The sequence below is a fragment of the Bos javanicus genome, chromosome 20, assembly GCF_032452875.1.
Source record: "Bos javanicus breed banteng chromosome 20, ARS-OSU_banteng_1.0, whole genome shotgun sequence".
Classification (NCBI taxonomy): Eukaryota; Metazoa; Chordata; class Mammalia; order Artiodactyla; family Bovidae; genus Bos; species Bos javanicus.
The window spans coordinates 16,815,399-16,830,536 of record NC_083887.1 but is presented as its reverse complement, the minus strand read 5'-3'; the positions used below and the strand labels follow the sequence as shown (position 1 = coordinate 16,830,536).

General features: G+C 33.8%; 1 protein-coding gene across 4 annotated transcripts in view; it reads left to right on the top strand.

The window, feature by feature from the left end:
* The window catches only part of IPO11 (importin 11), a 202,837-nt gene that overhangs the window by 46,543 nt on the left and 141,156 nt on the right, over positions 1-15,138 (top strand). For all 4 annotated transcript variants that reach the window (XM_061393442.1, XM_061393443.1, XM_061393444.1 and 1 more), the window contains exons 7-11: positions 4,713-4,771; positions 8,733-8,781; positions 10,168-10,238; positions 11,866-12,058; positions 12,944-13,096. In XM_061393442.1, coding sequence (XP_061249426.1) covers positions 4,713-4,771; positions 8,733-8,781; positions 10,168-10,238; positions 11,866-12,058; positions 12,944-13,096 — 525 coding nt within the window. The remainder of the gene's footprint in view (positions 1-4,712; positions 4,772-8,732; positions 8,782-10,167; positions 10,239-11,865; positions 12,059-12,943; positions 13,097-15,138) is intronic.

Below are 15,138 nucleotides of genomic sequence, written 5' to 3'. Positions count from 1 at the left end.
CTTGACATGTTTATTTTTGAAACAGCATACCTCAGAATAGTGGCCAAACAGTTCCTCTCTATAGATTTTCTGTTTCCAGTTGCACTAGTAGAAGAATAAAGGGTTAATATTTCCCTCAGAGACAAGGGCTCTTGTGTTTTTCTTTTGTAAGAGTAGCTCTTCTACTTTGTCTAATCCATGAGAGTACACAGGGTTCAAATGGTTAGTTTTAAGTTACACTCACATTACTGGCCATGGTTCTGAATACATACCTTTCAAACACTCGCACTTCTTTTTTGCTTCATTTTTCATTCTGGGCTACTGCCATTCATGCCAGCTTTCGTAAACTTCTGTCCTCAAGGCTTAGTTGAGCTCTGTCTCCCAGCTTTCTTTCCTGAGAACTCATCTTTCTCGTTTGTACTTAGATTTTAGAAACTGCTTGTTGGGTGCTTTGTTGGCCTGTGTTTTCTGATGCTTTGCTTATGGGCATCCCCCTCGCATATATCTCTTTCACTTCCTTGAGCTGAGCTTATCTTTGTGCATGTATTCTAAGGTTCCTTTCCTTTCTAACATTCACCATCATTTCATTCTTTGTGTTCCTTCTGCTCTGGTTGCTTGAGGCTCTTTTGTGTTTCTTAGTTTAAACTCAAGCGGCCTTTATTTTTCTTACTGTGGCTCATTTTGCATTCTCTGCTTTATTTGTAAGCTCTTTTGTCATACTCACCCTGGTACCTTACAGGGGCATTGCTTTAGTGCCTCACTTGTGTTAAGCAGACAGTGGACGCACAAACCCCAAGCTGTCAACACATTTTGATGTGGACAGACGTGAAATCATTTTAAAGGACTGTTGATATGTAAAATCCAATCCATTGTACAGGTGGTTTTACAAGTGAATGAGATGGTTTTGTCAAAACCAGGGAGGAAACAATTAAAAGGCCTTAGAAATGTTAACTCAGAATTAGAGAAATTGATATATAAGATTAGATGCACAAGTGAAAGTGAAAGTCGCTCAGTCATGTGCGACTCTTTGTGACCCCATGCAGTCCATGGAATTCTCCCGGCCAGAATACTGGAGTGGGTAGCCTTTCCCTTCTCCAGGGGATCTTTCCAACCCAGGGATTGAACCCAGGTCTCCCGCGTTGCAGGCAGATTCTTTACCAGCTGAGCCACAAGAGAACTCCAAAGATACACAAAGTAGTATATAAGTAGTGTGTTTAATGACTAAGGAATTTTTCATGAATCCTTTTGACTGGAGTTTTCTTGTCTGACTTCAAAGCCTAACTCCTGACACAAATGTTGCCATACTAATCTATGTTAGCACGCTTTAAAGTTTTCAGCACCTCAGCATTTCAAGGTCTTAGATACTCATTTGCATTTCTAAGGCATCCTGACCTGGAGAAATCTCATAGCATTTTACTCTAAAATACTCGTCTGTCCAGGTATAAATGTCTGTTCTTTCATGACTTAAATGTACTTAGGACTGGAGCTTTGTGTCATCTTTGCCTTTATACCTGTGCATGTTTAGTGTGTTTTAGACATGTGTGTGCTCATTGTTTCATTCACCATATTTACAGGTAGGTGCTTGGCACCGAGCAGACAGACATAATAAATGATTGTGCAAATACATGTAAAACGACACCTGTGATGGGGCTTTACAATGTTATGATGATTGATAATATGGTCAGAAAAGACTTCCCTGAGAAAGTGATGTTTGAACCAAAATCATAAAGGATAAATGGAAATTGACTGGGTGATAAAAGGAGAAAGAAAAGACTGTCCCAGATAGTGTAGACCGAGGTCCTGTGATGGAAAAGATCTTGTCCATGATAAGGGATTCAACTTAAACCCTCTTCTCTCCTGTTATGATACAGTAACTTGAGTTGTATGTAATTGATAGTATGAAACCAAAGGTGTTTATATATTTGCATTATAAATTCAATTTTAATACATTGCTTTCATTATTGTTTTTTTTTATTAGAGTGTAGATTTATAATGTATTAGTTTCTGGTGTACAGCAAACTGACTCAGTTATATGTGTGTATTATTTTTATATGTATTCTGTTACGGTTTATTATATTGAATATAGTTCCCTGTTTTATACAGTAGAACCTTACTGTTTATCTGTTTTATATATAGTAGTTTTTATCTGCTAATCTCAAACTCCTCTGATTTATCCTTCCTCCAAGTCCGTTTCCCTCAGTAACTGTAAGTTTGTTTTCTGTATCTGCGAGTCTGTTTGTGTTTTGTAAACAGGTTCATTTGTGTCATATTTTAGATTCCACGTACAAAGTGGTATCACATGGTATCTGTCTTTTTCTTTCTAACTTACTTCACTTAGTTTGATAAACTCTGGGTCCATCCATGTTGCTGCAAATGGCATTATTTCATTCTTTTTTATGGCTGAGTAGTATTCCATTGTATGTATGTATGTGTGTGTATATATATATATATGCTGTGTGTGTATGTATGTACGTGTGTGTGTACACACATATCTTTATCCGTTTTCCTACTGGTGGACATAAATGGCAGTAACCCTAACTATAATCTATCCTGAAGGTTGATGCCATGCCTTGGCTATTGTAAATAGTGCTGCTGTGAACACTGTGGCACATGTATCTTTTTGAATTAGAGTTTCTCTAGCTATATGCCCAGGAATGGGATTGCTGGATCATATGGCAACTCTTTGTTTTCTAAGGAACCTCCATATTGTTCTCCATAGTGACCGTACCAGTTTATATTCCCACCAACAGTGTGTGAGGGTTCCCTCTTCTCCACACCTTCTCTAGCATTTATTATGTGTAGACTTTTTAATCATGGCCATTCTGACTGCTGTGGTACCTTATTGTAGTTATGATTTTCATTTTTCTAATAATTAGTGATGTTGAGCATCTTTTCATGTGCCTATTGGCCATCTGTCTATTTAGGTCTTCTGCCCATTTTTTTGATTGGGTTGTTTGTTTTCTTTGTTACTGAGTTATACGATATATGAGTTATAAGAGTTGTTTGTATATTTTGGAAATTAAGCCCTAGTTAGTTGCACCATTTGCAAACATTTTCTCCTTGTCTGTAGGTTGCCTTTGCATCTTGTTTATGGCTTCCTTTGCTGTGCAAAATCTTGTAAGTTTGATTAGGTCCCATTAATTGATTTTTGCTTTTACTTCTATTGCCTTGGGAGACTGACCTAAGAGAAAATTGATATGGTTTACGTCAAAGAATATTTGGCTTGTGTTCCCTTCTCGGAGTTTTACGGTGTTGTATGTTTAAGTCTCTAAGCTATTTTGAGTTTATTTTTGTTGATGGTGTAAGAGAGTATTCTAGCTTCATTGATTTACGTGCAGCTGTCCAGCTTTCCCAACACCACTTGTTAAAGATTCAGTGTATATTCTTGTCTCCTTTGAAGATTAATTGACAGTAGGTGTGTGGGTTATGCTGCCTTTACACTTCACCTCGTAAACACTAGCTCTTGAGTTATATAGAAAGCAATGCGGTTTGTAAAGTTGTTTTCTTAAAGTGAAGTGACTTTAAATTTGATAGTATAAAGTGATAGTCTGATGCTGCTGTCATGCTGGTTATTACTTAATTCTGCTAGGTGTTTTGCATGTATTGTACTATTGAATCCTTTGTTAACCCTATGAGATAGGATTTATTAACCACCTTACTTTTCTTTTATAGTTGATTTACAATATTATATTTGTTTCAGGTATTCAACATAATGATTCAGAATTTTTATAGTTTGTATTCTGTTTGAGAATGTTATGCAATATGGGCTGTATTTCCTGTTGTGTTTAATATATTCTTGCAGCTTATTTTATATAATAGTTTGTTCCTCTTACTCCCCTAGCCCTGTTGCCCCACCCCCTTTTCTTTCCCCACTGGCAGTCACTAGTTTGTTCTGTATTTCTGAGTTTCTTTTTTGTTGTATTCCCTGATTTGTTTTTATTTTTCATATTGTACGTATAAGTGATAATATACAGTGTTTGTCTTTTTCTGTCTGACTTATTTCACTAAGCATAATACCCTCCAGGTCTATCCATATTGTTGCAACTGGCTAAATCTCATTATTCTTCATGTCTGAATAGTATTCCATATATATCACGTCTTCTTTATTATCTGTGTAACCACATTTTATAAATGAGGAATGTAAGATAAGAGAAGTTGCCCAAAATAATACAGTTTTAGACACTGGAGCTAGGATTTCTAAGTCTAGATCTAACTTCAAATCTATTATCCTGCTTATCTTCCCATATGTATCAGTTTACTCATAAAATGTGATGCTTGTAATTGAGCACTGTAGTCTATTCCAGATTTGGAATAGAGTTTAATCGTTATATTCCTTTTGGAGATACTGCATTTTCATTAATGTACCTTAAAACTGAATGAAGCTTTTTCATCACCGTTGAGTCATACTTTATGGAATAGAAGTAACCTTCTGAACTTCAGCCTATAGGTATTATTGTAAGTGAGAAGTACTAACAATTACGTAAATTGAACTAAAATTTGCAATATGGCTTTAGAAACATGAGTACTTACAAGTGAGAAGAACACTGCTTCAGAGACAATAACTTGGCTTTAGTTCCATCTTTCCCACTTGGGAACCAGCCAATGACTAGGAGTTACCTTTCTTTATCCAAGCTTGATGAGGCTTTGTGATTCTGAGTCTTTTATGATTATGATTTTAATAGGGAAAAATACGAAAAAATAAGGTATGAGTAAAGCTTGATTTTACTTTTCAGTGCTGCGTAAGTTAACTGTTAATGGAATTGTGGAACCTCATAAGAATATGGAGGTGATGGTAAGTAAAAGAAGTCATTTATTTTTTTGTAACTTTGGAAAAGTGCTTGGTATTTCCTGCATGTTATAAAGCTTATTCTTTTTACTTGGCATTCATTTAAAAGCTTTTTTATTAAGTGACCACTTAATTTCTTCTTCTTCTTCTTTTTTCTTTTTTTTACCATTCTGTATATGTTATACTATACTTTTAGACTTGTGGTCTGTTTTCAGACATACAGAAAATACATCAAAGCAACTATTATGTGAAAGGGAGGAACTAGAACTAGGATGGTTCTCAAGATGCCATGGTACATTGAGAGTGTTTATTTGAATTTGAAATCAAGTGAACTGTTAGGAATTTGAATGCTGTGATAACATTACTAGGGTCAGTGTAATTGATTTATAGTCTTCGTATTTTCCTTTGTCTGTTTTTATATACTTAAAATGAGGTATTTTTCTCTTGAATCGTAATTTATAAATGTTCTTTGTAATCAATTATAAATATATACATATGAGAAGAAAGCTTCATTGATAAGCCCAACAAGCCCATACAACTCATTTTTGTATCATGGCATCTACCTTTTCTATATGCAAAAATGTATAGCTGCATATATTTTATTCCTGAACAAAGTGGAATTGTATCATACTTGTTTAGATCTCTATTAGCTTTCACAATGAGTTTAGGTCAGCTAGAATGTTACTCTGTGGATTGCCTTCGGGGCGGCACAGGAAGCTTGGAAAAGGTATATTTAATTGGTTCTTTAGGTTTGTCCTACTTCATTTACATTTGATCAGAGTCACACTTTTATTTTTTTGAACTTTGTGTTTCTGTAAGATTTTGCTTGAAATAATGGTTCTATTGTTAAAAGAATTAAAAACTGCTAATATACATCATTATAATGTGAATACAGTTTTTTTCTGTAAAAATATTACATGTTTTTTTTAAAGTTAAAAAACTCAGAAGAGGAAGTAGAAAATAATAAATCATTTAAAAACTTACTGTGATAACAGTTCTAAGTTTCCTTTATAATATCGTAAACGTATTATTTTAGATATACTTTCTATCTTCCTCAGTTTTATATGAACGAGACCTACATGCTGTTTCCTTTCTTGCTTTTTCTTAAACTCAGTGCATTGTGGATATTTTTCACATGTCAGTAATATTGTTATATATCATGTTTTTAATGATTTTATGCCAAATACAATTACTATTGGTATGCAATTTAAAAAAATAATAAAATTAATCTTAGATTTTCTGTAATTTACTTGCCCAGTGATCTCTTGATGACATGTAGTTTGTTTCCAGTTTTTAATTGTTGAGAAATGATATTAAAATGAACATTTGGGTGCATATGTCATTGTGTACTTTTCTAGTAATCTCTAGGATAAATTCCTAGAAATGGAAATGTTGGGTTAAAGTATATCGACATTTATGATACTGATATATAATACATTACCTGAAGATATATGAAAACCAACCCCAGTTTTCAGTACTGATACATTTAAATATTTTGGTTGGCCAGAAAGTTCGTTCCTGTTTTTCCATAACAGCTTTTGGCCCACCCAGTATTTATGTTTATTGCCATGCTATCAAAAAACATTTTCTAGAAACCAGTTTGACAGCTCCCTCAGTGCCCTCACGAGAAATGTAAGTTCCATGAATGCAGAGACTTTTATTCACTCTTCACTCCAGAGCTTGGGATAATATCTGCTATATAAAAATGCTTAGTAGTTATTTAAACGAATGACTGTGTGATATGGTAGAAATATATCAGAAGGCTCAGTAATTATTTATAATATTCTGAATATCATAAAATTAAAATATTGAATATGTTTATCAGTTTCTTTTCAGTGTAAATGAACTGATATGAATCACATTTCTATAAATTAGAATAATAGTTGTCAATGGATACTCTCCATATTTTGTGAGCCTTAGGTTTTTCCTTGAGTCTTTTGTCTCAGAAGCTGTATGTCAGCTCCTGTTCAGTTAAACCTGCTGTATTGTGGTATTATTGATTAGTTGTAAATAAGAATAGAATTTTAACAAATTATGGACAACATATCAAATAGCATAAAGACCTTAAAAATAGCATGGGGTGTAAATGATGCTTAAGAAGCACTGTATACTGGTGGTGAGATTTGGGTTTCTGGAGGCAGACAAATTTGGCTTTGAATCTTGGCTTGGTCTTTTCATGATAACATGGCCTCAGAGTATCTTCCTTGGTACTGAGTTTCTTTTTTTGCAATATGATGATGAAATAATAGTACGTATCCCATTGGATGTTGTGAGGATTATGAGAGAAAATGATTTTTGAAATGAGTTCAGCAACTAATTAAACTGTTCTATAAATTGCCATTTGATGGTTAAGAGGTTCTTATTATATAACATTAGTCAAGTTACTTGGTTTATTTGAATTAGTCAGTTGTCCGATTCTATAAATTCCTGATCCTCTTGATGAACTTACTAAAATTGATGTCTTTCATAAGTTTCTGCTCTCTTTAGAGAACCCTGACTGATGCACTAATTTTGTTTAAAAGAGAATAAAATTCCTTCTGTCTTGTATCTACTGTATGGGACCATTGCATCGAGCTTCTGTATAAATTTAACATGCGTATGGGATCTTGGTGATTTTATTTTTCCTATATTGAAAATTCTGCTATTTCATCATCCTAGAAATTACTTTATTGTTAATTATCATTACTTATAATTTATTCTCAACTGTGTTTAAAAGGTTGAAGTAGTATGAAAATGAGAGAATGGTGAGGTAGCCAGAGGATGAAGCGGTAGTGAAATTGGTTGTTGTCCTAGGTTTTCTTACTGTGTTATCTACTGTATTGCATCATCTTTCAGCAGAGTATAAAAGAAGACCACAAGCGCTATCTCTTTGCTATTAGCTTTCATTTAACACAGCTGATAATTCAGTTTTTCATTTTCTGCTCAAAATGGCTGAGAGATGAAAATTGACAGGAAAACGTTTCATGATTTTTACATGAATCCAAAGATGGGTGCTGTTTAAGAGACTGGTAGCAGCCCCCTAGACCCCAGTGGTGATAGTGAAACTGTCTGAGTGGGGTTTTAGCCTCTGTGACTTCAGGTGGTGACATCCTAGGTGAATTGTCTCAAACGCAAGAATTGATGAGTGAGCAATATAGCTCTCTATTTCAAAGAAGAAATAACAACATTCTGTTCTAGTCAGTCATTCATCAGGAAAGTGTATAGTATTTTGTGACAAAAACCTGGACCATCTCATTTGCTAAAAGGACATGTGACATCTTTTATGATGTTTATACACCAAAATTTACTGATACAAAAAAGTCTGTGATATTGAAAGTCTTAAAAATTTTAATAAAGTTTTTTTTTTTCAGTACCCCTTTATATTTATTTCTGCAAAGTTTTCATAACATGTCTTAAAAAAATATAGTAAAAGGTGTTTTGGACCCATATGGTCAATGGTGATTCTTGCCTTCTCTGGTCTCTGAAGGCTAATGTAATTTAATAATTGAGATTGAAAACCTCTGCCACAAATAGTTGATACCATTTATTCATATTAGGAATACTTATTATTGCTAAATACCATTCCTGGCTTCTGGGATAGAGCAAAGCAAACAGGCAAAGTTCTTGAATCTTAAGGGTCTGACATTTTAGGTGGAGGAGACTGACTATGTCAGGGGATTATAAGTCCAATGGAAAAGAAATAAACAGAGGAATAGGGGATATTTAGTGAAATAGAATACTTACTAAATTATTTATTTATTGCAAAGTGATTTAGGTTATTGAAGTGAGACACGGAGGAGATGAAATACTATTATTTTCTTGTGGAAGATTGAAGGTGTTATTATAGTAATGGAATGATTTTTACTTTATCTAATTTTAACTTTTTAATATGATATGATAGGTATATTTTAGTTTCCCTGAGAAAGTGTATGGTAAATTCTTATAACAGAATAAATTGAAACCCTTCAAAACTGTTTTTCTTTTCTAGGGTTTTTTACATGGAATATTTGAACGTTTAAAACAATTTTTGGAATGCAGTAAGTACTTCCATGATAGTACTTTTTACTATAGAATCCTTTTTCATTAATAGCTTCTGTTTGGCACACACAAATCTCAAGGGGCTGAAATCTTATATCTTGATAATTAATTATCTAAAATTAAATTGGAAGCTCATTTTTGTCTTCATATACTTGTCTTGTCCTAAGTATTGAAGAAGCCTTTTTCTAAAAAAATATATTTTGTATCAATTCCTTCTTCCCTGTGTCTACTGGTGCTACTCTGTTCCGTGCAGATACCCACAACAAGTATAGGCCCTGTACCATGTGCTGTTTGGACATTTTGTTGATTCTGTTTTTTAGTACATTTAGTATATCTGTTTGATATAAATATCCTTAAATGGTACTTTCACTGTGTAAATCTCTGGTCTGCTAACCATTACTGACCTACCTGTAGAACCCTTTCTAATCTACTACTCCATATGGAAGAATTTACTGTTTACATTTGTGTTGTATTATGCTGGTGATCTGCTATCCTTTTCTCTTCTCTATGATTATAAGCACCTTTTCTCAGAATGCACACACCCATCACACAGGATACACACATATATGTACATTCTTGCACACACATATGTATAACATGTATGTGTGTGTTTTTTATTTGTGAGTGGATTTGGAGACTTAGTACCCTGAGAATATACCTTAGTGTACTCACTTTTAGGGGAGTTGCTGATTGTTTTGTCAGTCATTTTCAGTTTAGTAGAACCATTATTGAGTCTGTTGCCAGGTACTATAAGAAAGCTCATATGGTTTCTTTTTCCTTAAAAGTAGTCATTTTTCTCTGGTTTTCCCCATGGGAGAATAAAACGGAAGAACAGAAGTCCATCCAGGAGAGGAGAATGATATAACTGATGAGACAGATTATGAGGCATATGATTAGGGAGAAGGCAGGATAGTTAATGAGCTGATGGACATTATTCTGAATGTATAAAAATTAATTATACCAAGAAAATGAGCAGAAGAAAATTGTTAGAAGATTTAGGAAAAATAAGTATGTTAATCTTTGAATTCTTTGTTTTTATTTATGTTACTTGAAAAGTATTTTAACTATGACAACATGGTGTTACAGATAAAATTGCTACCTTTTTACTATGAAATGGGCTCAGTTAGTGTTTTAGGATTAATTTTGTGAAATATGGCACTGAGCATTTCTGTGTCAAGTGTAAGGTCTTGCTTTCTAAAAACTTAATTGTTATGGTTTACTTATTTATTTGTTTGGAGTCGGGGATGCACATTCATCAATTCATAATGCAAAATGTGTAAAAACATATCTGACAGTGTTTTTGTAAAAAGTTTTGTCATTGTCTTGGTTGTAAATTTACAGAATATTATTAACTTGTGGTAATATGTGAATTGTATTTTTAATAGGTAGAAGTATAGGTGCAGATAATGTATGTAGAGATAGACTGGAAAAGACCATCATTCTTTTTACTAAAGTGGTAAGTTTGTTTTTTTAATCTTAATTATGTTTTCTCAAGTGAAATATAGATACTTGAGTTTAGTAAAGAAAGTGATGTTTTTTAAGCATACATTTTTGATTTAGTGTTAAAGTAACTTATTTTCTTACTGTGTACAGGAAAGCTAAAAAAGCCCTTTGTATCTTAAAGCTTTTAGAATACATATAATAATTAAATTTATATATACCATATGTCAAAGTGTATAAGTCACCTGGATGTAAAAAAATCAATCCTAATAAAAGAGAAGTTGATTCCTCAAAGTCTCATTATTCTCAAACCCACTGGAAAAAGCAGAGATAAAAAAGATAGTGCAGCACAGCATAAAGTAGGTAAGATGTTACAGTAGATAATGTAAAAAAATCAGTATATTCATAATGATAGTTTATCATCATTAATATCACATATCTTTTGAATAGAATCATATGGGTGCACTGTCTGAGGCAATATGTATATATTTCAGATAAAATTATTTTATAAAAAAAATTAATGGATATAGACAGCCAAATCCACAACATGGAAAACTCTACAGGAAATGATCTGTTACCTCAACAAATAAGTAACAAGGGAAAAAAAAGAGAACCGACACTATTGAATCCTTATTCAAAAAACCAACTATAAAAAAATTTGTGAGGGAACTTTCCTGGTGGTTCAGTGGTTAAGAATCGCTTCCAATGTAGAGGATGGGGGTTCAATCCTTGGTTGGAGAACTAAGATCACATATGCCACATGACGTGGCCAAATAAAAAAGTAATAATTTATGAAATTCATGTTTATAATCTCATGACTTTATTAAAGCTTTTAAAATTGGAACATTTTACATGTGCCTCCAATTAGAATGTGTTAACATATTCCTTTGTTTCTAAACCCCTTCTCCTCCCATATTTCTTAGAAATTTCTAGTTAGATAAGAAACTTGCTCACATTCAGGCCTTCTTGTTTTTTTAATGATGGGAGGGAATGGAGTAGGGTGACAATGACGAGAATATTTTACAGGTGATGCTGCGTATTTCCTACTGCATCACATCAGGAGATGCACAATGTCTGATTGCTTAAAACTGTTTATTGAGTTAGCCATTATTAAATTCTTCAACAGCCTTTCCTTTGATTCTAGCAGCCATTGATGATCATAGCTTAGATCTTTTGTTTGAATAGGGGTTACAAAATGATGGCATTCTAATTCTATTAATATTATTCCTTTTACATTTAATAGCTGGAATTTTTCTATATAGACGAAATCTCTCTCATCAACTATTTGATTCATTGAGATGCAATTGATGTAGAATATATTTTTGATTATTTTCCTGTATTATTTTTTAAAGGCCTTTCTTGTACTTTTGGTATCACATTTGCTGATTGATATAGAATTAGTATGAAGTAAGTTTATTTTGAATCTTGTAGTAGAAGTAATAGAAAGTTCAGGTGATGAGATATAATCTGATTTATTTCGCATTGTATGGTATACCCCAGGAAGTATATTACCTGTGAAAGTGGACTTCCCACCAAGATTCCAAACTTGCTAAGTATTTATTACCAGTTATTAGATGTACCTATGAATGATTATATTCCTATGTGAATTTGAAGAAAATATATTAATTTTTTTTTCTTTATAGCTTTTGGACTTCTTGGATCAGCATCCCTTTTCGTTTACTCCTCTAATTCAGAGATCACTGGAATTTTCTGTAAGCTATGTGTTTACAGAAGTTGGTGAAGGTGTTACATTTGAACGATTCATTGTCCAGTGCATGAATCTTATTAAGATGATTGTCAAAAATTATGCTTATAAGCCATCCAAAAATTTTGAAGGTAATGCTTTACTGGTAGTTTCATTTTTTTCATTTCCTTATTTTAATCTTAGTGTGAAGTAATTGCTATTTTTATGTAAGTTTTTTGAAGTTCATTTAAGTCTGAAAAATAAACTATTGATGGGACGTGAAATAGAGATAAGGATTAGAGCTTTTGGTATATAAATGCCAGCTTTTAAAAGACATACAGTGCATTTAGTAAACTACTGTCTTTTGTAACACAGTAGAACATCAGTTGAAGCCTAGGTCTTTTAGGAATTAAGTATTCAGTAACCGCTATAGCTCATTTGTAGACTGTATTTATTTGTACAATTAAAAGTTTTCTTTTGATCATCTATAAAGTGATTCTAGGCAGGTTAAAGTTGCTTCTAGAATAGGTTAAACTGTTATATTGCAGTTGACCCTTGAACAACGCAGGGGTTAATGAGTGTAACTTAGAGCTGGCCATCCATACTCACTGTTCCTGTGCATCTGGGGATTCAGCCAACCATGTATACTGTAGTTTAGTATTTACTGTTGAAAAATATCTGAGTGTAATTGGACTCACAGAGTTCAGAGGTCAACTCTGGAATTCATTCATGTGTATGTTTATCACGATGAATGAGAATGCCTTGTAGAAGAGAGAGAGAGAGACATATAGGTAAGTCACTTCAATATGATGTGATAATATAGGTTGGAAATGGACTAGCCATACTGGTAAGATAGAAGCAAGACTGATGTGTGTGTGGTATGAATAAAAGCAAGAGCATCTTTGAGATATGTCCATAATACAAATAAAAATTTATATATTGCTATTTAGAAGGTATTCTTAAATGTATTTGTTTCACTATCCAGCATGGGTAGAATGCTTGTCTGTATAATTAACTTGGAAATTTTATTTTTCTAGATAGCAGCCCTGCAACTCTGGAAGCTCATAAGATTAAGATGGCATTCTTCACATATCCTACTTTGACAGAGATATGTAGAAGATTAGTCTCTCATTATTTTCTGTTAACTGAAGAAGAACTGACAATGTGGGAAGAAGACCCAGAAGGCTTTAGTAAGTATCAGTTTGTCAGTTTTTGCATGAATTTTTCCTCCCTTTCATCAATAGATATCATTTATTTGATGATAGGTATAATAACATTGTATTTTAATGTAGTGCTTTTGTTCTGAGAATATAACTTTCAAAAGTTAGTTTCTTCTCTCTTTATTAGTCATTAGTACAAATTGAGAAGCAGAAAATGAATGATTTGTTCAACTATATAGAATTTTTTCCAGAAAGATAAAATTTTTTAGAGTTATATAGTTTAAAACAAAAATATAAAATTAATTGTCTTTCTCTGTTATCAGATCACTTTCTCTGTGGTTCATTCTTTATTATTTTTTATTTGTAGATTTTTACTTCAGAAAGTAGTTTGGAGATGAAAATTTCTGAATTGCTGAATTGATTACCTATTTAAGATATTTTAATTTAAAATTAATTTTTAGATGATTAAAATATGTCTATAGGAGATCTTTTTTAAAATATAATTTTATTTTTAAATTTATTTTATTTTTGGTGCGCTTTTCTCTAGTTGCGGTGCGTGGGCTCCTTACTGGGGAGGCTTCTCTTTGTTGTGAAGCGTGGGCTCTAGGGCATACGGACTTCAGTAGTTGTAGCTCCCGGGCTCTAGAGCACAGGCTCAGTAGTTGTGGATCACGTCCTTAGTTGCTCTGCAGCATCCTCCTGGATCGTCCTGGTCCAGGGTTTGAATGCGTTATCTCCTGCTTTTTTGAATGCGTATCTCCTGCTTTGGCCAGTGAATTCTTTACCACTGAGCCACCATGGAAGCCCTGTAGGAGGTCTATTTAGTCATACTTTAGTAGTAGGTAGACTGTCAGGGCCTTTGCTACAGAAAATCAAGGAGTTGTGTGTTTGATAAACTACTTGGGTGTGAATAAAGTGTGTGTCATTTATTAGGTTGGTGCAAACATAATTGCAGTTTCCAACCACGAATTTTAAATCATCGTAAGTAGGCTCAAACACATTTATTAATCAAAATAGGAACCGTTACAATCAACACATTTTTTGCTTATGAGAAATGTTTGTTTATTCCTGTAACAAAAAAATCCATACTTTGGGATTTGAAAAACTCCTAAGGAAAGCATGTTCTGCCTCCTGCTGGTTGTGGAAGCATTTTCCTTGCAAAAAGTTGTTGAGATGCTTGAGTAGTGGTGGTTGGTGAGACAGCCATCAGGTAAATATGGCTTCGATGGTCCTCTCAGTTGGGTGTCAACTTCTGATGGCTGGCTCCTTATCTTCAAGACTCTTGTTTCTTTGCAAAATTTCTTGAACCACCAGTACACTCTATGTTCATTAGCAGTTCCTGGGCCAGATGCATTGTTGGTGTTGCGAGTTGTCTCCACTGCTTTATGACCTGTTTTGAACTCAAGAAAATTGCTCGGATTTGCTTTTTGTCTAGCATCATTTCCCTAGTGTAAAATAAATATAAACAGCATCCTAAAGGAGATCAGCCCTGGGTGTTCTTTGGCAGGAATGATGCTAAAGCTGAAACTCCAGTACTTTGGCCACCTCATGCGAAGAGTTGACTCATTGGAAAAGACTCTGATGGTGGGAGGGATTGGGGGCAGGAGGAAAAGGGTACGACAGAGGATGAGATGGCTGGATGGCATCACCGACTTGATGGACGTGGGTTTGAGTGAACTCTGAGAGTTGGTGATGGACAGGGAGGCCTGGCGTGCTGCAATTCATGGGGTCGCAAAGAGTTGGACACGACTGAGCAACTGAACTGAACTGAACTGAAAAAGTCATTAGCAACAAAACGTAGAATTAAAAATGTACATTAAGGTGATGGATAGCATAAGCACGGTTATTTAAGATTGCATTTCAGTATTAGGCAAAGTTCAACAATGGAAAAGCGCAATATACTTTTGCACCAACCTAATACTTCTGCCGTGGTCAGACATGGGCTAGGTTTTAGCCTCTACCCATCCCTTTGACTGGATACCTTTGTGTAGTTTTACACATATATTTCCAATGTTTTTAAAACATCATAAACATTTTTGTAAGACTTACCTTCTTTTTTGTTTAGAAATATT